We start from the raw sequence: 26,586 nt of genomic DNA on the forward strand, positions 1-26,586 counted from the left end.
AGCAAGCAAACTGAACACGTGTGTATAGAAACATATCAGAGACAAAAAATGTTTCTTTTTTTAAAAAAAGGGATATCAGATATCTTTATTTGGCGTCGGCTTTGTGATACCAGTCCAGTTTCCAAAAATGAAATTATTTAAGCCATTTGATGGCAGCGTTTGGACCTTTTGCACGGAAGACGAGAACTCCAGCTCCTCCCTGCTAAAGCGGTGGCGACATCAAGAGACAACTTCCCAGCGTGAACCACTACGTAGCCCCCTCCCAGGCCAGAGTCTTTTCATTTTCCGTTGGAGAGAAACGGAGGCTGCCGTCCCGAGCACATCCGCACAGAGGTCAGCCCCGCTTCCTTTTGCACGGTGAGGGTTTACCTATGAGTAAGCACCTTGCCCACAAAGGTCCGTATAATTAAAGCTATGGTTTTCCCAGTGCAGTGGTACCTCGGGTTAAGAACGTAATTCGTTCTGGATGTCCGCTCTTAACCTGAAACTGTTCTTAACCTGAAGCACCACTTTAGCTAATGGGGCCTCCTGCTGCTGCCGCACGATTTCTGCTCTCATCCTGAAGCAAAGGTCTTAACCCGAGGTACTATTTCTGGGTTAGCGGAGTCTGTAACCTGAAGTGTATGTAACCCGAGGTACCACTGTAGTGATGTATGGAAGTGAGAGCTGGACCATAAAGAAGACTGGTCACCGAAGAATGGATGCTTTCGAATTCTGGTGCCGGAGGAGACTCTTGAGAGTCCCATAGACTGCAAGAAGATCAAACCTATCCATTCTTAAGGAAATCAGCCCTGAGTGCTCACTGGAAGGACAGATCCTGAAGCTGAGACTCCAAGACTTTGGCCACCTCAGGAGAAGAGAAGACTCCCTGGAAAAGACCCTGATGCTGGGAAAGATGGAGGGCACAAGGAGAAGGGGACGACAGAGGACGAGATGGTGGGACAGTGTTCTCAAAGTTACACAGGAGTTTGACCCAACCGCGGGAGGCAGTGGAAGACAGAAGTGCCTGGCATGCTCTGGTCCAGGGGGTCACGAAGAGTCGGACACGACTAAACGACTAAACAACAACAAGGCACCTCATGCTGCAGGAGATTGCCCTTTTATATTATTTAGAGGACCTCCAGTGGAGTTAAATGTGCGTGGGGGGGGGGGGGGAGAGACGACCGCACAAAGGTAAAATTTCCATCTGTTCATTGCTGCGTTCTTGTTTAGCTCTGCCTACCTGCGGCAGGTGACTCCCTGCATGGTTGCGCAAAATGGAATGTGGCAAAGAATTGGCTCCTAGCTCTTGCTATAACATGCTCCCCTTCGGAGCCACCAACAAACTGGCCTATTCTATCCTTTGCAACCGCTCTTTCAGAAAGCCGGCCCTCTCTGCAACTCTGACAGGAGCATCGCAACAGCTCAGGGAGAGCTGGAAAACAGGCATTGTGCAAGTTTTTAGCCTTTTAAGAGTACCCTTCTCCCTTTTCCAAACAGCGCTGGTTGGCAGGGAGGTAGATATTCTCAACTTGGTTCCCGGCGATGGGTAAAACAGCCGCCTCTATCGAAGCAGGAACACAGTTCTGGGAAGGATGGACGGCTGAGAAATCACGCTGGGACACAGAGTAGAGGAAGACTTGTGCAGAAAAACCATGAAATCTCTGGCCGGCAGCCTTCCAGAGTCCGCCCCGTCCTTTGCTTGGCCCGTTGGCGAGAGGTGCAGACAACTCAGTCTTCCTGAAGCGTCGCCCTCCGTTCCTGAAGTTTGCGTTCCAGTTCCTCAGTCATCCCTAACCAGGAAAACATAAGAGAGGTTAAGTCGGTTATGATTCATTGGGCCAAGGATTTGGGGTATAATATATAGTTGAGTGATTGGGTAAAATTATGGAAAGAAGGTTTAAATTTTACTGCATGCAACGGCTTAAAAGAAAATGGTGTCTAGATGGTATATTGCACCTGTCAAGTTAGCGAAAATGTATAAAGTCAGTAATAAATGTTGGAAATGTAAAGAAAAAGAAGGAACATTCTATCACATGTGGTGGGAATGTAAAAAGGTGAAAAGCTTCTGGGAAATGATATATAATGAGATGAAAAAAATGTTGAAATGTACATTTATAAAGAAACCAGAAGCATTTTTACTAGGCATTGTGGGGAGTGATATAAATAGAAATGAATGTAAGCTCTTTTTATATGCAATAACAGCAGCAAGAATATTATTGGCCCAAAAATGGAAGCAAGAAGAATTACTGACGATTGAAGAATGGAGGATGGAGTTAATGGACTATGCAGAACTAGATAAACTAACAGGAAGGATTTGAAACCGGTGGGACCAGAAATTCACAGAAGACTGGAGTAAATTTACGGATTATTTAAAAAGTGTTTGTGAAGATCAGACGATGTTTGTAGGTTTGCAAGAAGTTTTGTGAGGAGTATTATTGGAAGTATTGCAAAAATGGAGAAGGGGGAGGATGATTTGTTAAGAGATGTAAAGGCAATATAAAGTTAAGAAATGCAGAAGAAGTGGTCAAAACGGTGGATCATCAGAGGTGCTGAAGAAAGTCTTAAAAAATTGTATAAGTGATAAGTTTTGTGGTACATTTTATAATTTATATGTTAAAATCAATAAAAATTATATTTAAAAAAACCCAGGTAAACATAAGCATTGTGTGTGTTTGTGTGTGTGTATGCGCAACAGAGCTCTGGACAAACATAGGGCTAAAGGGAAACAAGGCAGGGAGCCCACGCGAAATTTCACGTGAGTTTGGTGGAATTTCAGAATTCAACAGTGATTTTTAGAAACAGGGGCGCTGTCGTTCAACAAAGTAGCACCCTCAATTTTAACCCAAAGAGCAGACCCATTGCAATTACTGTGCCTAAGTCAGTCATGCTCATTAATTTCCATGGGTCTACTCTGAGTAGGATGAGCGTTTACTATAGCCCGGGCTTTCCTTGCTTACTGATTTCACATCGGCTCACTATGTCAGGTTCCTATTGGAAGACTGGACAAACGCTAGAACATTAGCAGTGGCGAAGTTTTTATCAGTGGTTGCAAGAACCAATGATCCCTAGCTTTAAATCTGAACAAAATGCTTGTTTAACCTGGAGGTAAAGGGACCCCTGACCATTAGGCCCAGTCGTGACCGACTCTGGGGTTGCGGCGCTCATCTCGCTTTACTGGCCGAGGGAGCCAGCGTACAGCTTCCGGTCATGTGGCCAGCAGGACTAAGCCGCTTCTGGCGAACCAGAGCAGCGCACGGAAACGCCGTTTACCTTCCCACCGGAGTGGTACCTATTTATCTACTTGCACTTTGACGTGCTTTCGAACTGCTAGGTTGGCAGGAGCAGGGACCGAGCAACGGGAGCTCACCCCGTCATTGCGGGGATTTGAACCGCCAACCTTCTGATCAGCAAGCCCTAGGCTCTGTGATTTAACCCACAGCGCCACCCGCATCCCCAACCTGGAGGTAAGCTGTCTGAATTGTGCATTGCTTTGTAACAATTTGTTGGGGCTCTGGACCGTAATAAAGATTGATTGATTGATTGATTGATTGATTGATTTCACATCAGGAACAGAGGCACAGTGACTCTGAATTAACCACGGCATGGCGATGGCCGCAAAGTTTGCCTATATGGCACTAGAGTCAAACAGAATAATCTTTAGTATGCCACTAGCCATAGCAATAAAATGAAATACAGTCTATCTTGGATCTCAAATGCCTTGGCTCTCAAACAAATTGGCTCCCAAATGATCGAAACCCGGAACTGAGTGTTCCAGTTTGCGAACAACTTGTGGAAGCCGAATGTCTGACGCAGCTTCTGATTGGCTGCGGGAGCTTCCTGCAGCCAATCGGACGCCGTGCCTTGGTTTCCGAACATTTTGGAAGTCGAACAGACTTCCGGAACGGATTCCGTTCGACTTCCGAAGTACGACTATAAAATGTACTGAAGACAGAGGTAAAAACTTAAGTATAGAAAATACATTGGGGGGGGGTTATATCAATAATCAAATAATCTTATTCTAATTGCCCCCGCAAAAAACCTTGCACTATGCAGATGGATAAATGAACAAGACTCACCGGTGGAAAAACTTCTAGGTAATGACATTGCTAGGCGAGAAGGGAGCGCCTGTCCGGTTTTCCTTGGGCTGGGTCCACAGGGAGATTTGCCGGGAGTCGGGAATACAGGGGCAGCTTGAAACTCTGTGAGGTGGGAAATAACAAAAGGGACGGGGGGAAAAAACTGTCAGGAAATCTCTTAGCCTAGTCAGAGGAATGTGCCACTCTCCAGGCACCCGGCGTGATTTCCTTGTTGACCTCCCCATCTGCGACTCCCGGCAGGATACAGGCGATGTCTCTATCGGCGATCCTCCTCAAACGTGAGAAGAACACACCACTCTTCCCTCCTCCCTGCCTTCCCCAGGGAGGGGAAAGAGACAGACAGAAATGTATTTACATGCCTTTATTTCTGTCTTTGCAGCAGTACAGAGAAACACGTCTGCACTCTCCAAACACCAACAGCAGAGAGAGAGACTCCACCCCTGTACTTCCAGTACAGGTCAGATGACACTCTGAGCTAACATCCGGCGCTCAGTACAGTGAATAGACTGTCCCTTTTGCTCCCATGGTACAGTCCCAAACATCAACATCCTGTTTGGCTTTCCAGCCAGCTGCAGCTCGCTGCTGCATTGCTCCTTTTTGGTAACAAAAACAGCCTTAGCACTACAGTTTGACAGGTTCCTTCTGTCTACAACCCAAGCGGAGGGCACTATTTATTTATACATACATACTGTATTTTTTGCTCTGTAAGACGCACCCGACCATAAGACGCACCTAGTTTTAGAGGAGAACAAGAAAAATATGTTCTCTCCCTCTCTGCTCAGCACCTCACCAGCAAAGCGGGAGGAGAAACGGAAGGGGCTCCATTTCTCCTCCCGCTTCGCTGAAGGGGTGCTGGGCAGAGAGGGAAAGCTGCGCAGAGGCTCTCCTGGCTTCAGCGCAAGCTGCATTCGCTCCATAAGACGCACAACATTTCCCCTTACTTTTTAGGAGGGGAAAAGTGCGTCTTATCGAGGGGAAAATACGGTACATACCCCAGCCATTCTGGGCGGCTCCCAACAGAATATTAAAAACACGATAAAACACCAAACATTATAAACTTCCCTAAACAGGGCTGCCTTCAGATGTCTTCTAAAAGTCAGTTGTTTATTTCCTTGACATCTGATGGGAGGGCGTTCCACAGGACGGGCGCCACTACCGAGAAGGCCCTCTGCCTGGTTCCCTGTAACTTAGCTTCTCACAGTGAGGGAAACGCCAGAAGGCCCTCGGCGCTGGACCTCAGTGTCCGGGTAGAACAATGGGGGTGGAGACGCTCCTTCAGGTATACTGGGCTGAGGCTGTTTAGGGCTTGAAAGGTCAGCACCAACAATTTGAATTGTGCTCGGAAACGTACTGGGAGCCAGTGTAGGTCTTTCAAGACCGGTGTTACATGGTCTCGGTGGCCGCCCCCAGTCACCAGTCTAGCTGCCGCATTCTGGATTAATTGCAGTTTCCGGGTCACCTTCAAAGGTAGCCCCACATAGAGCGCATTGCAGTAATCCAAGTGGGAGATAACTAGAGCATGCACCACTCTAGCGAGACAGTCCGCGGGCAGGGAGGGTCTCATCCTGCGTACCAGATGGAGCTGGTAGACAGCTGCCCTGGACACCTTTATTCCTAAAAGTACCACAAATTATGTTCGCTTACCTTTGAATGGCTTGTTCTGTCTCATCTCAGCAACATCTGGGGAATAGGGAAAGAGAGATAAAATCCAAAAGAAGTAGCTTAAGAAGATAAGAATAGCCTGCTCTGGATTAGATCAAAGGGCTGATACTAGATGACCCAGCTCTAGAATTCCACGATTCTATGGCCAAGCAGAGGGATTCGAACTCGTGTCTCCCAAGTCCTAGTCCAACACTCTAACCACTACACCACAATAAACCACCTGACCATCAGCTGGTGCTGATGGGAATTAAAAGTCCAGGTTGCCAGGTTCTGCATTGCTGTTTTAGGGCCCTGCATATTGCAAGGAACCAGCTACAAGGCAGCGCAACGTAGTGGTTAGAGCACAGGACTTTGACATTCAAGCCTTTATGGGGTCACAAACCTTGCTGGTTGAGTCTGGGTCAGTGACTCTCGCATTTTGGGGGGGTGCAATTAATTTTTATTGCATATCGGAAATTTTAGCCAATTAACATCAAATTAATACAAATTTAAGGGCTGACTTACCGCCCTGCTTCCATGATGCCTCCCTTCCTCTCTGCTCATTTCCTAATTCCATTTCAATACTTAAAACATTTTAGCATTATTATTTTCCCCCCTTCTTCATTTCCCACTGGCTGTACATATTTCAGTTCCCGACTCTCCTGGCCTCCCTTGCAGGCTTGTTGTGAGAGCAACACGGAGGCCCATAAAATAACCACAAAGCCTGTTCAGATCCTATCTAAAGACCCGTCAACAAAGAATTACCTTCGTCGTTCACGTACGTCTGGTCTGGGGCATCTTCGGTCTCATAGACATGCTCAGGCTTGGACGTCCGTGCGGGAATTGGAGGTTGGATTGGCGGAGGGGGACGCAAGCTTTTCGGAGACTGGGAATTCTTTCCTTCTCTGGGTGCACCTGCTGTGTGGACAGACGGACGCAATTTGGACATGCTAGGATGGAGAAGGGATGCGGGTGGCGCTGTGGGTTAAACCACAGAGCCTAGGACTTGCCGATCAGAAGGTTGGCGGTTCGAATCCCCGCAATGACGGGGTGAGCTCCCGTTGCTCGGTCCCTGCTCCTGCCCACCTAGCAGTTCGAAAGCATGTCAAAGTGCAAGTAGATAAATAGGTACCACTCTGGTGGGAAGGTAAACGGCGTTTCCGTGCGCTGCTCTGGTTCGCCAGAAGAGGCTTAGTCATACTGGCCACATGACCCGGAAGCTGTACGCCGGCTCCCTCGGCCAGTAAAGCGAGATGAGCGCCGCAACCCCAGAGTTGGTCACAACTGGACCTAATGGTCAGGGGTCCCTTTACCTTTACCTTACTGACCAGCACACTCCCGTGACAGGAACTTCCACTGGGGGTGACAGTGATGGACTCCTCCTTTAAAAAAAGAATTTTACAAATTTGTGGAGGAGAAGGCTACCCAGAGACACAGCCGTCTTCCACTTTCCTTGGCCTCCAAACATAGGACCAGGTGCTAAAAAGACCATAGGTAAAGGTAAAGGACCCCTGGATGGTTAAGTCCAGTCAAAGGCAACTATGGGGTTGTGGCGCTCATCTCACTTTCAGGCCGAGGGAGCCGGCGTTTGTCCACAGACAGCTTTCCAGGTCATGTGGCCAGCAGGACTAAACTGCTTCTGGCGCAACGGGACACCGTGACGGAAACCAGAGAGCACGGAAACGCCGTTTACCTTCCCGCCAGAGTGGTACCTATTTCTCTACTTGCGCTGGTGTGCTTTGGAACTGCTAGGTTGGCAGCAGCTGGGACGGAGCAACAGGAGCTCACTCCATCGCAGAGATTTGAACCCCATACCTTCTGATCGGCAAGTCCAAGAGGCTCAGTGGTTTAGACCACAGCGCCACCCGCGTCCCTATAAAGACCATAGGAAGGTTGGGTGCGGCATCTCAAACTTCTGGCCCCTGGGGAAGAGGAACAGGGAGATTGGCATGAATTTAGCCTCAGGATTAGTGCAAGCGAACTGTCACACCTCTTGGGGGTCGTGGCAGGATACTGGGCAAGCGCGGGGCCACCAGGGCAGTCTCTCCACTTTCTTTATCTGTCTCTATGATCTCTGCAAAATGAGAAGAAACTGCAGTTACAGATCTTGCCAGAAACAAAAGTAGAAGCACTCACTATGTCTGTGTATTTGTCCCATGTCTGCAAGGGAAACAAACCCAGCGAAAGACCAGTTGTTCTCCTCTGCTGCTGTTGCCATAGAAAATTTTTACACATCACTTGGGAAGACAGGCAAACTAATGCCAGTGTACTGGAAGAAGGGAAGATCACGCATGTCAAAGCAATGATTCTTCAACATCAACTTCGTTGGACTGGTCATGTCGTCCGGATGCCTGACGATCGTCTTCCAAAGCAAGTACTCTATTCAGAACTTTAAAATGGAAAGCGTGATGCTGGTGGTCAACAAAAGAGGTTGAAAGATTCTCTCAAGGCAAATCTTTAAAAATGTAGTATAAACACCAACAGCTGGGAAACACTGGCCTGTGAGTGCTCCAGTTGGAGAGCAGCCATTCCCAAAGGTGTCATGGGCTTTGAAGACACTCGAACTCAGGACGCAAGGGAGAAATGTGCTAAGAGGAAGGCATGCTTGGCAAACCCTCACCGGGATCAGCTCCCGCCCGGAAACTTATGTCCCCACTGTGGAAGGACGTGTGGATCCAGAATTGGCCTCCACAGTCACTTAGGGACTCACGGTTAAGACCATGTTTATAGAAGACAATCTCACTCAGCTATGAGGGATAGTAGAAGAAGATGAAGATGATGATGATGAAGATGATGATGAAGATGAAGAAGAAGATGATTTTCAGGGCACAAATGATATGCAGTTGGTGACATTCATTTTTTGGACCTGTTAAAATTGCATTTCCTTTGCATGGAAGCACAGAAATAATTACACATTTGACTGTTTAAATTTGCAACTTACGTTGAGCTAGGTAAAACCAACAACAACATAAAGTAAAGGTAAAGGGACCCCTGACAATTAGGTCCAGTCTTGACCAACTCTGGGGTTGTGGCGCTCATCTCGCTTTACTGGTCGAGGGAGCCGGCGTACAGCTTCCGGGTCATGTGGCCAGCAGGACTAAGCCACTTCTGGCGAACCAGAGCAGCGCACGGAAACGCCGTTTACCTTCCCGCCGGAGTGGTACCTATTTATCTACTTGCACTTTGACGTGCTTTCGAACTGCTAGGTTGGCAGGAGCAGGGACCGAGCAACGGGAGCTCACCCTGTCATTGCGGGGATTCGAACCGCCGACCTTCTGATTGGCAAGTCCTAGGCTCTGTGGTTTAACCCACAGCGCCACCAACAACAACATAGATTAAGTTAAATACCAGGCAGCGAGTCAAAGTACGTGCAGGTCCTGCTCTCTGTGCACGATGCCTTCTCAGGTATCTCTCCTTAGGTGAGGGTTCACATAACAAGTCAACAATTTCCTTGGATTCCTGTGGGGAAATTTCTAATGCGTTCCGACAACGTAGAGGAGGGCTTGAGCCACGAACCTACCTAGAGTCATGGAGTAGCTCTCATCCAGAGACAGGGGCACCAGGATGCGTTTGCTGTTGTTTACAAAAAATTCCACCACCTTGGCAAGCGAAGAGCAGCGATACTGAGGAAAGAGAAAGAGGGGAAAACCATTCACTAAGGGATTGGCGAAGAGTTGGGAATTCTCTACTTTCAGCATTGCAGTAACTCTAAGAACAGCCCTGCAGGGGGAGTGGTATATGTGAATCTGTCCACTTTTGTTTCTCTCGGTTTCTCGTTTTTCCCGTCTTAAGTTCAGCTTTCTGCATTTCCACGTTAGTCTGTCAATTGCTTTTTTTTTTAAGTCTTCAATATAAACTCACCAGCACATTTATCTAATATGCAACATTTCTGCATGCAGTTTCCCCTAATCAAACCTTTTCATAAATATATATATTTCCCCTAAGATCAGGTAAGTTATTTCCGCAGATATATGTATCTGTTTGCATATCTATATGTGTAAAGTAAAGGTAAAGGGACCCCTGACCATTAGGTCCAGTCGTGACCGACTCTGGGGTTGCGGTGCTCATCTCGCTTTATTGGCCGAGGGAGCCAGCGTACAGTTTCCGGGTCATGTGGCCAGCAGGACTAAACCGCTTCTGGTGAACCAGAGCAGCGCACGGAAACGCCGTTTACCTTCCCGCCGGAGCGGTACCTATTTATCTACTTGCACTTTGACGTGCTTTTGAACTGCTAGGTTGGCAGGAGCAGGGACCGAGCAACGGGAGCTCACCCCGTCATTGCGGGGATTCGAACCGCCGACCTTCTGATCGGCAAGTCCTAGGCTCCGTGGTTTAACCCACAGCGCCACCCGCGTCCCATCTATATGTGTACGTTAGTCCAAGTGGTGTACAAAAATGTGTTCAGGGGTTCAAACTAATAGTCTGAAGAATTTTTGTGATGTATGGTTTTCTATTTGTTTGGAGGATTCATTCTTATATTTTTTTCCTATCATTTTTAATGAAATTTTCTGTTTTACAATTTAGAATATTCATTTAAACATCCTTAAAATATCAGCGACTTCCCTTCTTCTCTGCATATCAGAAATCCCTGCATATTTTACAAAAACTAAACCGTTCAGTATTCCACCATTGCATCCATCAAAACTTATTTACACCGCTGAATTTATCTTAATGCTGCCAACGTTTTCAGTTGTGCACAATTTCCCCCCGTATATTCAACAAACGTTTTCCAATCTTCTCTAGACGTATGTTCTTCTTGTTCTCTTATTCTGTATGTTAAGTCCATCAGTTTAAGCCGCCATTCTTCTTTAGCTGGGACCTCGCTCGTTTTCCAGATTACAGTGGTGCCTCGCAAGACGAAATTAATTCGTTCCGCAAGTTTTTTCGTCTTGCGAGTTTTTCGTCTTGCGAAGCACGGTTTCCCATAGGAATGCATTGAAAATCAATCAATGCGTTCCTATGGAAACCGCCTTCAGACCAGGTCTGGGGACAGTCTGTCCCCCGACCTCTTCTGAAGGCTGGGGGGGGCAAGGGCTTTTCTTCCCACCCCCAGCATTTTAAAATCGCCCCGGGACAGCGGATGACTTCTTCGCTGTCCTGGGGCGATTTTAAAGCCCCTGGGAAGGCAGGCGGGGGGGAGCAAAGACTTTCGCCCCCCGCCAGCCTTCAGAAGAGGTCCAGGACCTCTTCTGAAGGCCGGCGGGGGGCAAAAGTTTTTGCTCCCCCCCCCCCCGTCTGCCTTCAAAAGCCGTCTGGGATAGCGGGAAGCGCTTCCCTGCTATCCCAGACCTCTTTTAAAATGCTGGCGGTGGGGAGCAAAGCCTTTCGGCCCCCGCCGGCCTTCCTGGACCTCTTCTGAAGGCCGGAGGGGGGGGGAAGGCTTTGCTCCCCACCGCCAGCATTTAAAAGAGGTCCCTGGAGATTTCCCTATGGGCTTTCTTCTTGCGAAGCAAGCCCATAGGGAAATTTGTCTTGCAAAGCAACTCGCAAACGGAAAACCCTTTCGTCTTGCGGGTTTTCCGTCTTGCGAGGCGTTCGTCTTGCGGGGCACCACTGTATTCTTTTTTATAAGCAAATAGGCAAATTGCTGCAGAAATGTGGGGAACTTAAGATAGGGAAAATGAGTAATGGAGAGAAACAAAACTGACAGATTGTTCCATTGCATGACCTTGCTCCATTGCATTCTTGCTTGCTCGCCTTGATACCTGGTGTCCCTTTGTCCACACAGACATTTGGGCCTGATCCTGTGTCCCTAATCTTGCTGTCTGCGGCTGTGATAGGAATTTTATGGTCTTAGATATATGGTAATGTTCATAAGTGTACCAACCAAGCACATACATAGATCAGCACAGGAAGGCCAACCCGGAACCATTTTGAGTCCCAAACTGAGCAAATGTTTTCTCTGCAAGGTCAAACTGGAAAAGCCCCCCCCCCCCAATTGTCTCTTCCTTCACAAATCCTGTCTTAAGGGTATGTCTGTGTTTGAATAAGGGTGTGAGCCTGTGACCTGGCCAGGAACTAAGTATTTATCACTATAAAAGACTGGCTAGGCTCCCCAGGCAATCCAATCAAGTAACCTGCCAGACAGGGAGATAAACAGCGACAGGAGAAAAACAACATGCAAATGTTCTGTTTTACACCCCTTCTGTGATGTATGTATGATGTTTCTGGGGGTAGTCTTGATCTACAGGGTGGCAGTTTCAAAAGTCTTTATAAGGCCTTACGTGCCATTTTTCTGGGTCCCTCCTCTCTCCTGCGTGTGAGGGGAGCACCCTGTTGCAACAGTTCAATAAAGATCAGGCTTACTAGCTGCTTTGCTTCTCAATATTCTCTGGTTGGCCTCTGTTATCTTCTTCTACCAATAGGGAACCTATGTAAGGACTCTATATGGGCTCTTGGGTACCCCGTAAGGGAAAAGGGCAATTTTTGTTTACAACACGGCTCTCACAGATTGTTATGCAACTACTAAGTCAAGCCTGCCTTTCAGGGATCAAATCGTGAACTGAAATGTGAGTAAACTTCTTGTTACTTTTAAGGGAAGACTCTTGTGTCTGTATTCTTTTAAGAGGGACCAGTTGCTCTCTGGGGTCTCAGGCGAAGAAAGGTCTTGGCCCGCCATTTGCTAACCGGTCCTTTCAACTCACAACATGTAGGATTTACCATATTTTTCGCTCTATAAGATGCACCAGACCACAAGACGCACCTAGTTTTTGGAGGAGGAAAACAAGAAAAAAAATATTCTGAATCTCAGAAGCCAGAACAGCAAGAGGGATCTCTGCGCAGTGAAAGCAGCAATCCCTCTTGCTGTTCTGGCTTCTGGGATAGCTGCGCAGCCTGCATTTGCTCCATAAGACACACACACATTTCCCCTTACTTTTTAGGAGGGAAAAAGTGAGTCTTATAGAGCACAAAATACGGTAATCTGGAACCTTGTCCTTACAAAACATTTGCCCTGCCACCTAGTTGAATGATGCACAACTCACCGGCTCTTCGACATCAATGATGTATTCTCCATCGGTCAGGTTGATTTTATAGTGCTTTATAGACACGATCCTGCACCGGATACGGGGGAAAGAGGGAAATTGAGCAATGTCTTTTTGTAAGAATTGAGGTGTTTGTTTGTTTTTTAAAAAAAGTTTTTTTATTTGCAAATTTAACAAGGAAGAAAACAAAAGCAAAAGAATGGGGGGAATAAAGGGGAAGAAAAGAGATTATGTAAAATTTGTAGGCTAAACCCGCCTTATATAACCAGCATGCTTCAGTCTAATAAATGCATGAAGGGTTAATGCCATAGAGTAAGCTGTCCTGACAGACTTTGCCTATGTCATTTCCCCTTACCTTGGGAGGAAAGAGGTAACCAAGCTTTCATTCTCGGAAGTGCTCCCTCCAACTGCATGGCTTTAACAAGCCTCTTCTGTTTCAGAAAAGAATGGAGCCCCAAACTAGCTTTTCCCTATACACTATAGTTTAGCTTTCACCATTTTGGAACCAATAACTTTTTTTCTGCCTGTGCATCTTTTTCCAACTGCTGCATGGAAAAGCACATGACTCTGACCTTTGGAGCATTGGTAAGTAAACCTTTTTATAACTTACAAACTTGTGGTCTGCTTCTGTTGTAGGGGAAGCGGAAAACTTTAGAAGAAGCTCTTAAAGAGAATATTTATGAAGTTCGCTGGAAAGGGCACATTTTAAAGTTTTGCAGCCTATATTTCAACACTTTTCTTTGTTGCATGTTTGGCTGTGTTCAATTTTAAACTTGCGTCTTGGCTTCCAAGGATGTTTTCCCCAACAAAATCACCATCAGTTCATATGAAGGACATTAAGGAAGGGCAAAATATATATTGATATATAATCCAAAACTGGTTTGAAGTCCATATGATTTCTGTTTCGTGATTTTTGACCTGTCGATGTAGCACAAATCATGATGTGTGTGCTATACAAAAATCACAGTGTGAGAAAAACCGTGAAACCAGCTAATGCTTCTCTCAGTTCTTGCAGCCCTTCTTAATTCTGCAAGCTCAATTCTCCCGTGCCTCATGCAGGGGGGGCAGCGAAAAAGCAGGCAATAAGGAACTGGGGGTGGGGATTGAGTATATCACAATTATTCCTAGCGATCCCCCATGACTCAGACACACAGCCCACTCAGATGAGAGGCATATAAATACAGAGGTATCTCAGTTTTCGAGCGTCTCAGAAGCTGAATGTTTCGGTTTTCGAACACCAAAAACCCGGAAGTAATTGTGTTCTGTTTTCGAACGCTTTTCGGAAGCCAAACAACTTCCGCTGAGTTTATTATTATTATTATTATTATTATTATTATTATTATTATTATTATTATTTTCACCACTGAAACTGGAGACTGCCCTTTGCGCCTCGGTTTTTGAATGTTTCGGAAGTCGAACGGTCTTCTGGAACAGATTACGTTCGAAAACAGAGGTACCACTGCAATAAAATCGTCGTCATTGTAATATTGTGGGCCCAATATTGTGGTCTTCCCTTTCAGATGAACTTCCAGTGCTTACTGAAGACTTTGTATTGTCGGCAGGCTATTTAACTGAGTTCTGATTTTAAAGTTTTAATGCTTTTTCCCCTGTCTTGTTTACATTGGATCCCCACTTGGAGATAACTGCGATGATGCGATATGCAAGTTGTTGAAACAAACAAATAATTAATTTTTTTTTTAAAAAAGTGAACAATAATGAAAACAAAACTTTTTAATGCGTTAGAAGCAGGAGGCCAGCAAGGGAGACGGCTGGATCTTCAGATGACAAGGGACTAAAGGAGGAAAAGGAGATCACAGTATTTTCTGCAATGGATTTGCCTTGCCAAACTCACCCGTTCGCTTTCAGCCGGGTGGTCACAGAGACGCTCTTGCCATCCCCTCCTGGCCGCAGCAACATATTCCCACAGTTTTCGTTCTTCTCCAGAAGGACTTCGGCCTCCGTCCTGGAGACTCTGAAGAAACAGCTGGGGTGGAAATAAATAAAGCAGAGGTCTTTTGCAAAACGACAGCCTTGGCCCAGACGGCTTTCCCGTCTTCAACAGCCCTGCATTGTGTGTGAATAATCTTCTCCTCCATTGCAAGGAGTGTTGGTGGGACTTTAAAAAAAAAGTTTGCCCTGTTTAAAAAGGTAAAGGGATCCCTGACCGTCAGGTCCAGTCATGGCCGACTCCAGGGTTGCGGCGCTCATCTCGCTTTATTGGCCGAGGGAGCCGGCATACAGCTTCCGGGTCATGTGGCCAGCATGACTAAGCTGCTTCTGGCGAACCAGAGCAGCGCACGGAAACGCCGTTTACCTTCCCGCTGGAGTGGTAGCTATTTATCTACTTGCACTTTGATGTGCTTTCGAACTGCTCGGTTGGCAGGAGCAGGGACCGAGCAACAGGAGCTCACCCCGTTTCGGGGATTCGAACCGCCAACCTTCTGATCGGCAAGTCCTAGGCTCTGTGGTTTAACCCACAGCACCACCCGCGTCCCTTTGCCCTGCTTGGTGGAGTCCAAATCAGAGCAAGTGCAGCCTCAGCAAGCATCATGCTATTCTTCCTGGTTGCTAAGCAACTGCTCCACTGGTCCCCTTCTTGGCCAACAGATTGTAGCACCAGCAGAATTAACCCATAAGTTGCAAACTGAGTGATCCCTGCTGTTGCACTTCCAACACATGTCGAGGCACACTTTCCCAGTTACGAACGGGATCCGTTCTGGAGGCCCGGTTGTAATCCAAAATCTTGGTAACCGGAGGCACCCTTCTACGCACGCATGCGCGCCATTGAGCACTTCTGAGCATGTGCGCGACGCACATACACTTCCGGGTTGGCCGCGTTCGCAACCCGAAGGTAATGTAATCCAAGGGTCCACTGCAAAAGGAAAACTGTAGGGTGGAAAATTGTAGCCCTACCAAGTTTAAAAGTCACCAGTAACACCGAGTGCATATTATTTCCCCTTGCAAAGGTAAACACATCTTTGCCTCCAAGGGTTTACAGTCCACTCACTCTGGAAGCATCTTCTCAACTCTCATGTCAGCTTTGGATCGACGTTCCTTTTCCTTCTCAAGTGCTTCAGACAACATGCAGAAGTGACCAGGGAGCAAACTCAGGGTGGTTGGGACTTTCATCTACGGGAGAACAGAGTTTGGGGTGAAAGGTGTTGCTTAAGTCACTTCAACAATGCAGATGGAGCCCGGAGAGAAAAGAAATCCCGACAGCACTTTACTGAACAAAAGCAGCGTGTATAATTTGAGAAGTAAACCGGCCCTGTAGCAGAGAGACTTGCAGTAGGGAGACATTCAACCCAACATACAGAGGAAAAATTCTCTCAGAACTACTCAGCCAATCAGAGTGCATGCTACCTCAGCAAACGTGATGTCACTTGGCTTGGTTGCTCGGCAACACCCCACCCCACCCCTCTCTTGGCTGTTTGACTGAAACACAAGCAGAATGAACGATTTGGTTAATGATCTCTGCTGTTGCACGTCCGACATAATAAATAGTCATTTCATCTAGGACTGCAGCTAGGGAGAAGGGTTAAATCACCCCACACCGAATGAGATAATCTTCTGACGTTATTTACATGTTCGAAACCCTACATGTTAAATCCAAAAATTTCACACTGGCCTTATTTACAATTCAAAACCTCCCCTTTTGTATGGCTAAGCTTCTATTTGATTACCATATTTTTCGCTCTATAAGGCGCACCAGACCACAAGGTGCACCTAGTTTTTGGAGGAGGAAAACAAGAAAAAAAATATTCTGAATCTCAGAAGCCAGAACAGCAAGAGGGATCGCTAAGCAGTGAAAGCAGCAATCCCTCTTGCTGTTCTGGCTTCTGGGATAGCTGCGCAGCCTGCATTCGCACCATAAGACACACACACACATTTCCCCTTACTTTTTAGGAGGGAAAAAGTGTGTCTTATAGAGCAAAAAATACGGTACTTCCCATTGTCCCAAGCTAGGGACTTAGGGTTGTATTCAACTATGTTGTGCTCAGAGTAGGCTCACTGAAATGCATAGCCCTAAGTCGGGCGCATTCATGTTATTATTCCGAGTAAGACTGACACGGGATGTAAACTTTCGCGAGCCAAAACTTCCCAATTTATCCCTTAAATAGCCTCTCCGAATTGCCCCGATGTCAGTTTCTCTTCCCACATGGTGGTGGTCGGGTGCTTAAACTATCAATTGCTCTCCATAGATATTTGCTTCCTTTTAAAAAACATGACAAAAAAATCACTAAAACACCGGGAGGAGGAGGAGGAGGAGGAGGAGGAGGAAGGAATAAACTCACCTCCACAACCGTGAGAATAAAACCTTTCCATAGCTCTCGCGACTCAAGGCTTTCCATCTGAAAAGAACAATCCCAGTTTTAAAAACTTAACTTCATCAGTGTTAACCAATTCAATATTGTATACCAGCATTAGACAACATGGTGCCCATCATCTTTGATGATTAAGAGATCTATCCATCTTGGCGTTTTTTGTCTCTCGTTTCCCCGATCTTAAATTCAATTGCCAACATATCCACAGTGATCGGCAAGGTTTTTATTTAAGTAAATCATCTGGAAAACCCTTCAGCACCTTAGAGAGAATTTCTCCTGATAGACACATGATTTGTACACAGTTTGAAGTAAATAACACATTTCTGTGAGCATTTTCTCCTCGTATATAGTGTTTTCGTGTGTGCTGCTTTCACTATTTTTATGTACGCCTTCAGCTAATACGTGCATCCTTTTGTAAATATTGTCTGGCCGGACAACTGCATCACAAAATCCGGATTAAGTGCAGATTTCGAAGGAACGGGCTGTGTTTCATTTCTGGTTCTTGTCTGGGAAAGTGAGACTCTGATAGCCATTGCGGTGCTGAATCGCTCTTCCAAACTTCTCCCTCCAACATATTCAACTTAAAAGGTAAAGGGACCCCTGACCATTAGGTCCAGTCGTGACTGACTCTGGGGTTGCGGCGCTCATCTCGCTTTACTGGCCAAGGGAGCCGGCGTACAGCTTCCGGGTCGTGTGGCCAGCAGGACGAAGCCGCTTCTGGCGAACCAGAGCAGCGCACAGAAATGCCATTTACCTTCCCGCTGGAGCAGTACCTATTTATTTACTTGCACTTTGATGTGCTTTCGAACTGCTAGGTTGGCAGGAGCAGGGACCGAGCAACGGGAGCTCACCCCGTCATGGGGATTCGAACCGACAACCTTCTGATGGACAAGTCCTAGGCTCTGTGGTTTAACCCCCAGCGCCACCCGCATCAAATATCTGTGCTGGTACTCTTTGTACAAGAAAGGATGGCTGTGATGTAGATCTTTGCAACCTAAAGATATACAAACACCTGCGTTGTTCCCTGTTACATATTAGCTGGACAGAGTTAGGTCTTTGTAACCTAAAGATCTACAGATAACGGTATTGTACCCCAAGCGTACTGGAAACAAAAGAAGAACAGATATCTATGATCCAAGAACAAACGGTTTTGGCTAAACCGACCCTGTTGTAAACATCTTTTTTAAAAATAAAAATAAAAAAATTCTACACGGCACTCAGTGAACATGGGCACCGGTTTTTGTTTCACATACAATGAAAATATTGATGAAGAGAATTCTGTTCAACACAGACAAGGAAAGTTGTGGGAAGACTTTAATCCAGAAGCTTCTTGACTTCCTTTTTTAAAAAAAGAATTATTTATTTATACTTTACAAGTTTACACATTTCCCTAGTTCTATGCATTTCACTGATTTTACATTCATTTTGACATTTCAGAACTTGACTTCCATCCCCCTCTTCTTGTTAATTGTATTTCACTATTAATATAAAGGTAAAGGGACCCCTGACCGTTAGGTCCAGTCGTGGCTGATTCTGGGGTTGCGGCGCTCATCTCGCTTTATTGGCCGAGGGAGCCGGCGTACATCTTCCGGGTCATGTGGCCAGCATGACTAAGCCGCTTCTGGCAAACCAGAGCAGCGCACGGCAACGCCGTTTACCTTCCCGCCGGAGTGGTACCTATTTATCTACTTGCAATTTGACGTGCTTTCGAACTGCTAGGTTGGCAGGAGCAGGGACTGAGCAACGGGAGCTCACCCCCTTGCGGAGATTCGAACCACTGACCTTCTGATCGGCAAGTCCTAGGCTCTGTGGTTTAACCCACAGCACCACTCCTTCTTAATTGTATTTCAGTTCAACAATTCCTTCGATAAAATACATATTTTGTGATGTGCAGATGGCTTGAGATACCTATTAGGTCCATAAATTACCATATAGCATATATTCAACACACAAAAAACAGGGACAATTTGTTGATGACAAAGGACAGCTGGACATATAAAAGGCCCCATTACCTTCAGTAGCTTAGGGCCTCATCAAACCTAAATCCGGCCCTGAACAGGGCGATAAAGTTGCAACTCTCGTCACCTAGGCACTTCTGTGGAATAAGACAAATTCCAGCACATCTACAAGGGTGTGTGAGGCCAATTTAGGCACTGTGCTTGCCAGGTTTATTTGCAAACATGATATATGTCCTTGAACACACCCAACTCTCTTCCTCATATGGAGATTGGCAATCAAGCTAATGTACATTTTGTAGTGAAATAAAAAAATTAAGGTCTTATATATATATAATAAATGTTCATAAATGTACCAAGCAAACACGTACATAAATATATAAACCACATGTCTGAAGCAGCACAGGAAAACGGCCACGAAGCCATTTTGGCTCCCAAACTGACCAAATGTTTTCTCTGCAAAGTCAAAGGGAAATGGAAAAGCCTCCCCGTTGCCTTTTCCTTCACAAATCCTGTCTTAAGGGTATGTCTGTGTATGAATAGGGTGTGAGCCTGTGACATGGCCCAGGAACTAAGTATTTGTCATTACAAAAGACTGGCCAGGCTCCCCAGGGTATCCAATCAAGTGAGCATTAACTGGTAACCTGCCAGACAGAAGGTAAACAATGCACTCAGATTTCTGTTGTAGACCACCCCTTTCTGTGATGTATGATGTGTCTGGGGGTGGACTTGGACTTTAAAATGTCTATATAAGGGCGGGCACACCTTTGTTTTGGGTCCTCCTCCTTTCTCCTGCATGTGAGGGGAACATCCTGTTGCAACAGTTCAACAAAGATCAGGCTTACTAGCTGCTTTGCTTCGCGATATTCTCTGGTTGGCCTCTGTTCTTTTCTCCGACCGATGCAAAGGATTCTAGAAGGGCTCTTGTGTCCCCCATAAGGGCAGATTTTCGTTTATTACAATAGTTTATGCATAAACTGGGGGTGCGGGTGGCACTGTGGGTTAAACCACAGAGCCTAGGACTTGCCGATCAGAAGGTCGCCGGTTCGAATCCCCGCGACAGGGTGAGCTCCCGTTGCTCAGTCCCTGCTCCTGCCTACCTAGCAGTTTGAAAGCACGTCAAAGTGCAAGTAGATAAATAGGTACCACTCCGGCGGGAAGGTAAACGGCGTTTCCGTGCGCTGCTCTGGTTTGCCAGAAGCGGCTCAGTCCTGCTGGCCACATGATCCAGAAGCTGTACGCCGGCTCCCTCAGCCAATAAAGCGAGATGAGCGCCGCAACCCCAGAGTCGGTCACGATTGGACCTAATGGTCAGGGGTCCCTTTACCTTGTGCATAAACCACTTGGAGTTTTTGACGATCAATGGAACAAGCCCCATCTGTCGTCTCTGCAAGCAAGGAGATATCTTTGGACATTGCAGAAAGGATCTCTTACCTTCAGTTTCACTTCATGGCTTCGCGTTTTTAGGTTCAGTCCCACGCCGTCCGTGGGCCAGGCAGCCGCAGTTCGTGGGGGGTTGTCATCGGTAACGGACAGGAAATCAGCCAGGTCAATTTTCTCAACATGCTGCAGGGAGGAAGAGCAAGTAGAGTAAATGCCCAAGTTTCTAGTCCACATGATATTTTTAAAAAGTGCTCCGTCTCTCCGCTGAGAGCGAACTTCTGTTGCGCCTCCTTCTTGCTCACTTCGCAGCTGTCCACCTTCTTTTGAAAGGTAAAGGTAAAGGGAACCCCTGACCGTTAGGTCCAGTCGTGACCCACTCTGGGGTTGCGGCACTCATCTCGCTTTACTGGCCGAGGGAGCCGGCGTACAGCTTCCGGGTCATTTAACCAGCATGACTAAGCCGCTTCTGGAGAACCAGAGCAGCACACGGAAACGCCATTTACCTTCCCGCCGGAGTGGTACCTATTTATCTACTTGCACTTTGACGTGCTTTTGAACTGCTAGGTGGGCAGGAGCAGGGACCGAGCAACGGGAGCTCACCCAGTCGCAGGGATTCGAACCGCCGACCTTCTGATCTGCAAGTCCTAGGCTCTGTGGTTTAACCCACAGCACCACCCACGTCCCCTTAAATATATATACATTTTTATTAATTTTTTAACATATCACTTCCAACAGTCATTTAACATGCTTTCTTATCTTATACAATATTTTGGACTTCCGTCAACAACCTCTGAAGGTTTTCCATTCTTTATCACTTATTCTGCATTTCTTAATTTCTCTATTACTTTCAATTATCATTAACTAATCATTCTCCTTATAGTCTTCCTTGCCATATTTCACATAGTCCCTCCTTACAGAACTTCTTGCAGTCCTACTGGCGTAATCTGTTTATTACAAGTACTTTTCAAATAGTTCAGATATATACTCCAGTCCTCTAAGAATCTCTGGTCCCACAGGTTTCGAATCCTTCCTGTTAATTTATCTAATTCTGCATAGTTTATCTAATTCTGCATAGTTCCATTTAATTCTAATGAATTAATTTATCTAATTCTGCATAATTTCATTTGCCACTCTTCTTTTGTCAGTAATTCTTCTTGCTTCCATTTTTGTGCCAATAGTATTCTTGCAGCTGTTGTTGCATTATAAAAACAATTTACAACTCTGTTTGTTAATATCATCCCCTAGTAAAAATGCTTCTGGTTTTTTAATAAATGTATATTTCAACATCTTTTTTATCTCATTATATATCATCTCCCAGACGTTTTACACTTTCTTATATTCCCACCACATGTGATAAAAAGTTCCTTCTTTTTCTTTACATTTCCAACATTTATAACAGCTGTCCACCTTCTGGCCTTGAAGCTGCCTTGTATCACAGAATCATAGGCTTGGAAGGGACCCCAAAGATCCTCTAGTCTAACCCTCTACAAAGCAGGAATCTCAGCTCAAGCATCCATGACAAATGGCCATCCAAGCTCTGCTTAAAAACCTCCATGGAAGGAGAGTCAAAGGGAGTCCGTTCCACTGCCGAACACTTCTCACTGTCAGAAATTTTCTCCTGATGTATCAAAGCAGACCATTTTTCTATCTGACTAGGTGTTGTAGACTCTGTGGCCAAATCTGCCCCATGACTTGTACCAAGGTATGTTTTACTCAAGAGTAAGGTAAAGGGTCCCCTGACCATTAGGTCCAGTCGTGACCGACTCTGGGGTTGCGGCGCTCATCTCGCTTTACTGGCCGAGGGAGCTGGCGTACAGCTTCCGGGTCATGTGTCCAGCAGGACTAAGCCGCTTCTGGTGAACCAGAGCAGCGCACGGAAATGGCATTTATCTTCCCGCCGGAGCGGTACCTGTTTATCTACTTGCACTTTGACGTGCTTTCGAACTGCTAGGTTGGCAGAAGCAGGGACCGAGCAACGGGAGCTCACCCCATCGCGGGGATTTGAACCACCGACCTTCTGATCGGCAAGTCCTAGGCTCAGTGGTTTAACCCACAGCGCCACCCGACGTCCCTACTCAAGAGTAGACCCCTTGAAATTTAGAGACACAAGCTAGTCATCTCCCCGAATGCTGATGGAGTAAATTTTCAAAACATTGTTTTGTTGCTGAATTGGCTCTGAAATTTGGCCATTTGCCCTGAATTTTTTTCCTAGGTCGTTTTGCCTAGAAATTCCTCTGCAGTTGAGATATTCCCTCCATATCCCAAATTATCAAAATCCTACCATTTATGAGTTTCTAGAGTTTAGGGCAGTCTCCCCCATATCCCCATCCCCGAAAAGCCAAGATATATGTGTGAATATAATTTCTTGCCATTACCTGGGCATCTCTGCTGGTGTTGTAGAAATAGAGACTGAGATCTCGGAGACCTGCCCAATATTTTTTGTACTCCTGGGGGAGGGGGAGGAGAAAAATCAGAGCAGTGGTAAAAAAACTTTCTTGAACCAATCGCCCTTATTTCTGGGGCCACCTGTCAGTAATGGGCGGAACCAGAGAAGCAAATGACGCTATTAACTTTCTGATAGATCACCAGCTAAACATCGCGATATACTGATATATCACAATGAAATAAGAATGGAGAGAGCTTCCAGCTTTGTGATATATCACCAGCTAAACATCACAATATAATGTGTTACGGTGAAATCTGGGTGCGAGGCTGCTCTGCCACCCAGCTCGTCGGACTAAGTCCGCGGGTCCCTGCGGAGGAAAATGAGCTCAGCTGGAGACAGGAGCAAGCTGCAGAAGATCCAAGTTTATTGCGCAACAGGTTCAAGGTGAGATTGAACAGCGAGAAAGGGGTGACATGAACTCTTGAAACTTCCCTCCATGTCCCAGAATACAGTGCAAAATACATCCCAGTTACATCATGAATACATTAAGAAGAGGTTGGGTTACACAGGATTAACATATGGAGGAGGGAGGGGGGAATATGCAGAGCTGGAGATATGCGCAGATAAGCACAGCCTGAGTACCGGTGATGAGAAGACAATGGTCCATGTACTGGCATTGCCCGGAGGAAAGGCTTGGCAGAGTGATTTGACAGGATTAGGGTCTTGACACCTTGCTTGAGGGATTATGGAGGACAGGGGAGGTGTCATGGAGTCCTAGAGAAATTGAGCAAATTGGCATGTTGATTTTCTATGGATTTTATAGATTTTAGTCCCTTTCGACATTGACAATTGGAAATAAATGGATATATTGTAGCAAAGAGGAAGGTGAAGAAGACATGCCCCCCCCTTCCGTATCAAATGATATATCACAATGGCTGGAATAAGGACGAAGATGGTACCCAACTTTGTGATACATCACCAGCTGTGATGACCTGCGACTCGGGATCGGACTCAGAACCAGCGGAGTCTCAGTCTGCACCAGATTCTTTGCCTCAGGCATCACCTGAACCAAGTCTGGGGCCTGATCCTGAAGAGACCCAGTCTGCACAGGTTCCCCTGCAACAAACACCAGCTGGGCCGAGTCAGGGGCCTGAGCCTGCCCTGGCTCCAGATGCGGGGATGACCTCGTTGCTGTCGGACCCGGCCCCAGGTTGCAGGTTCAACATTGCTATATGCCAAATCCTGCCTGAGATCCTATACCTGTCCTTGCCTGGTTTCCTGCCTCGTGTCCTGCCTTGGCCCCATCGGGCTGACTCCTAGAACCTTCTGGTCCGGCCCTGGACTGTGTTTCATGGGCTTTTGGGTATCCCTTAAGGGCAAAGGAGCAGGTTTTTTTACTTACCGTATTTTTTGCTCTATAAGACTCACTTTTTCCCTCCTAAAAAGTAAGGGGAAATGTGTGTGCATCTTATGGAGCGAATGCAGGCTGCGCAGCTATCCCAGAAGCCAGAACAGCAAAAGGGATTGCTGCTTTCACTGCACAGCGATCCCTCTTGCTGTTCTGGCTTCTGAGATTCAGAATATTTTTTTTCTTGTTTTCCTCCTCCGAAAACTAGGTGCGTCTTGTGGTCTGGTGCGTCTTATAGAGCGAAAAATACGGTATATCACAAACAAAGAAGCAATTTCCTCGTCTGCTGTGGTTCTGAAGAAAATTGGCGTTTCTTTTTGCAGTGAGATCCCCTGACTCCTTTGATACTACAATTTCTCATCAGGACAGCAGCAGGGGAAGAAAGAGTTAATTACATGCACACACACACACACACACACACACACACACACACGGAATGAGGTATAGCTCAGTTGGCAGAGCCTCCTGAACTCAGAGCCATGAGTCCCACATTGGGCGAAAGATTCCTGAGCTGCAAGGGGTTGGACTAGATGACCCTAGGGTCCTTTCCAGCTCTATGCACGATTTGACATCTTTCCGCAGGGCCTGCAAGTCTGACCCTTATGTTTCCCTCCCCTTATGGTCTTGATTTATCAGCTACTTTTAAAATCAGGCTGCATTTTAAATTGCATTTTAACCTGTATTTTAAATTGGGTTTTCTTTTTTCCCTATCATGTTTTGTTTTTTTTTAGGGACGCGGGTGGCACTGTGTGGGTTAAACCACAGAGCCTAGGGCTTGCCAATCAGAAGGTTGGCGGTTCGAATCCCCGTGACGTGGTGAACTCCCGTTGCTCAGTCCCTGCTCCTGCCAACCTAGCAATTCGAAAGCACACCAGAGCAAGTAGATAAATAGGTACCTCTCCAGCGGGAAGGTAAACGGCGTTTCCGTGGGCTGCTCTGGTTCGCCAGAAGCGGCTTAGCCCTGCTGGCCACATGACCCGGAAGCTGTACGCCGGCTCCCTCGGCCAATAAATCGAGATGAGCGCCGCAACCCCAGAGTCGGCCACTGCTGGACCTAATGGTCAGGAGTCCCTTTACCTTTATCATGTTTTTTCTGTGATTTTATTGGTGTTAGCCACCCTGAACCCGGCTCTGTCTGGGAAGGGCAGGGTATAAATAAATATTATTATTATTATTATTATTATTATTATTATTATTATTATTATTAGTCTATGATTCCATTACAGGCCGGCTGCAGCCTCATCAGAATCAAACAACTAATGCAATCTGCATTCACACACACACTTTAAATGCAAATATGTATTTCCCCAGTCAAGTCTAGGTTGGTTCTCAGAAACTGTGGCAGACTTCAAAGTATTGCCCCCTAGTACTTTGTCATCCATAAGTATGTCATCCAGTCATGAACAGAGAGTCTTCTAGACCATCTTGTCCTCCCCAAATTCAGAGCCATCTCCCAAGCCTTCCGTCACACCTTGTGGCAGAGAGTTCCCCAGGCATGCCCTGATGCCTGTTTCTGTTGCCTCTACTGCCAACCTGCTCCATTGGCTGTCTCCTTCCCCAATTCCTGGCCTCAGGAGAAGAGGACTGAGCAGGGGGACAGTGGGGGGCAAAAGTCCTTCTCTATTTCTTCCACCCCACACAGAGCACAACCTCAATCACTCCCTTCCTTAAACTTTTCAAAAAAGAAAGGGAAATGGCAAAAGCTGTCACAGCGAAAGGTTCTCTGGAGCCCTGATCGTTTGAGTTTACTTTTCCCACAACCTTTCCCCAGATCGTTTCGGAGACACAGCAGCGAAAACGGCAAGTTCTCCAAATTGAGGCAAACCAAAAGCACACAATTGTCTGAACGTAATAAGTCTTGGGTTGCTTATCTATCTCACTCAATGTCTCTTGAAATGACAGTAACTACAGACCCCCCAAAACTTGGGATCTGGAAATAGTTGGGTTTGGAGGTGTCAACTGCAAACCCCATGTCCATTTCATCAATCACTCATTTGTTGGGGCGCTGTTTTCGCTGCAAAACAACGGCAAAACTTTGGAGGGGATCCGAAAATTTGGGGATTGGGGTTCATCATCCTGCCTGGCCCCCCCAAAAAATCCTGCTGTGTGGGGGTCCTGGGAAGCGGGCCCACCCACCCAAAGCCCTGCCAGCTCCCTTGCTTGCTGACAGCGACAAAACTTGTAGTTCGGCTTTCTGATCCTTCTCCTAAAAGACCCTGAAGTCTCTCCTACCTTTTCCCAGGCGTTCCTCTTCTCCAGGAACCCCGAATAATAATGGGGTGGCACGGTGGCCTTCGGTTTGGTGCCCCAGCTATGTGGTGCTGCCATGGCGGTCCCTGCGCGCCCCTGAAAAGTCCCTCCACCGTCCAGCCTCGCAGTGTCTTTTGCCCAGAGTTCAGAGTCCGCCACCAGGAAGCAAAATGCAA

The 26,586-nt window shown here is 46.6% G+C and overlaps 1 protein-coding gene across 2 annotated transcripts; it reads right to left on the reverse strand.

Annotated features, from left to right (window-relative positions):
* Positions 1-941: 941 nt before the first annotated feature.
* On the reverse strand, positions 942-26,580 carry STAP2 (signal transducing adaptor family member 2). Of its 2 annotated transcripts, none has more exons than XM_081895732.1 (13): positions 26,393-26,580; positions 22,742-22,813; positions 20,418-20,549; positions 16,999-17,055; positions 15,711-15,832; positions 14,556-14,687; positions 12,704-12,773; positions 9,241-9,343; positions 7,711-7,794; positions 6,486-6,635; positions 5,724-5,759; positions 4,059-4,181; positions 942-1,772 (listed from the first exon to the last, which is right to left on the reverse strand). In XM_081895732.1, the coding sequence occupies exons 1-13, from the start codon at positions 26,486-26,488 to the stop codon at positions 1,711-1,713; spliced, it is 1,239 nt and encodes a 412-aa protein (XP_081751858.1). In that variant the 5' UTR covers positions 26,489-26,580; the 3' UTR covers positions 942-1,710. The 2 variants fall into 2 exon arrangements, with proteins under 2 accessions (XP_081751858.1, XP_081751857.1); XM_081895731.1 differs by having other exon boundaries at positions 943-1,772; positions 6,486-6,638; positions 26,393-26,579.
* Between the last annotated feature and the right edge of the window lie 6 nt (positions 26,581-26,586).

The sequence above is a fragment of the Podarcis melisellensis genome (assembly GCF_964234715.1).
Source record: "Podarcis melisellensis genome assembly, chromosome: 18".
Classification (NCBI taxonomy): Eukaryota; Metazoa; Chordata; class Lepidosauria; order Squamata; family Lacertidae; genus Podarcis; species Podarcis melisellensis.

Excerpts from the sequence above, each read along its gene's own strand:
- STAP2 (XM_081895731.1), bottom strand. The coding sequence starts at position 26,488 with ATGGCAGCACCACATAGCTGGGGCACCAAACCGAAGGCCACCGTGCCA. Across the intron at positions 17,056-20,417 it reads GCCATGAAGTGAAACTGAAG|ATGGAAAGCCTTGAGTCGCG; the intron begins GTAAGAGATCCT and ends TGTTCTTTTCAG. Across the intron at positions 9,344-12,703 it reads TCATTGATGTCGAAGAGCCG|TATCGCTGCTCTTCGCTTGC; the intron begins GTGAGTTGTGCA and ends CTCTTTCCTCAG.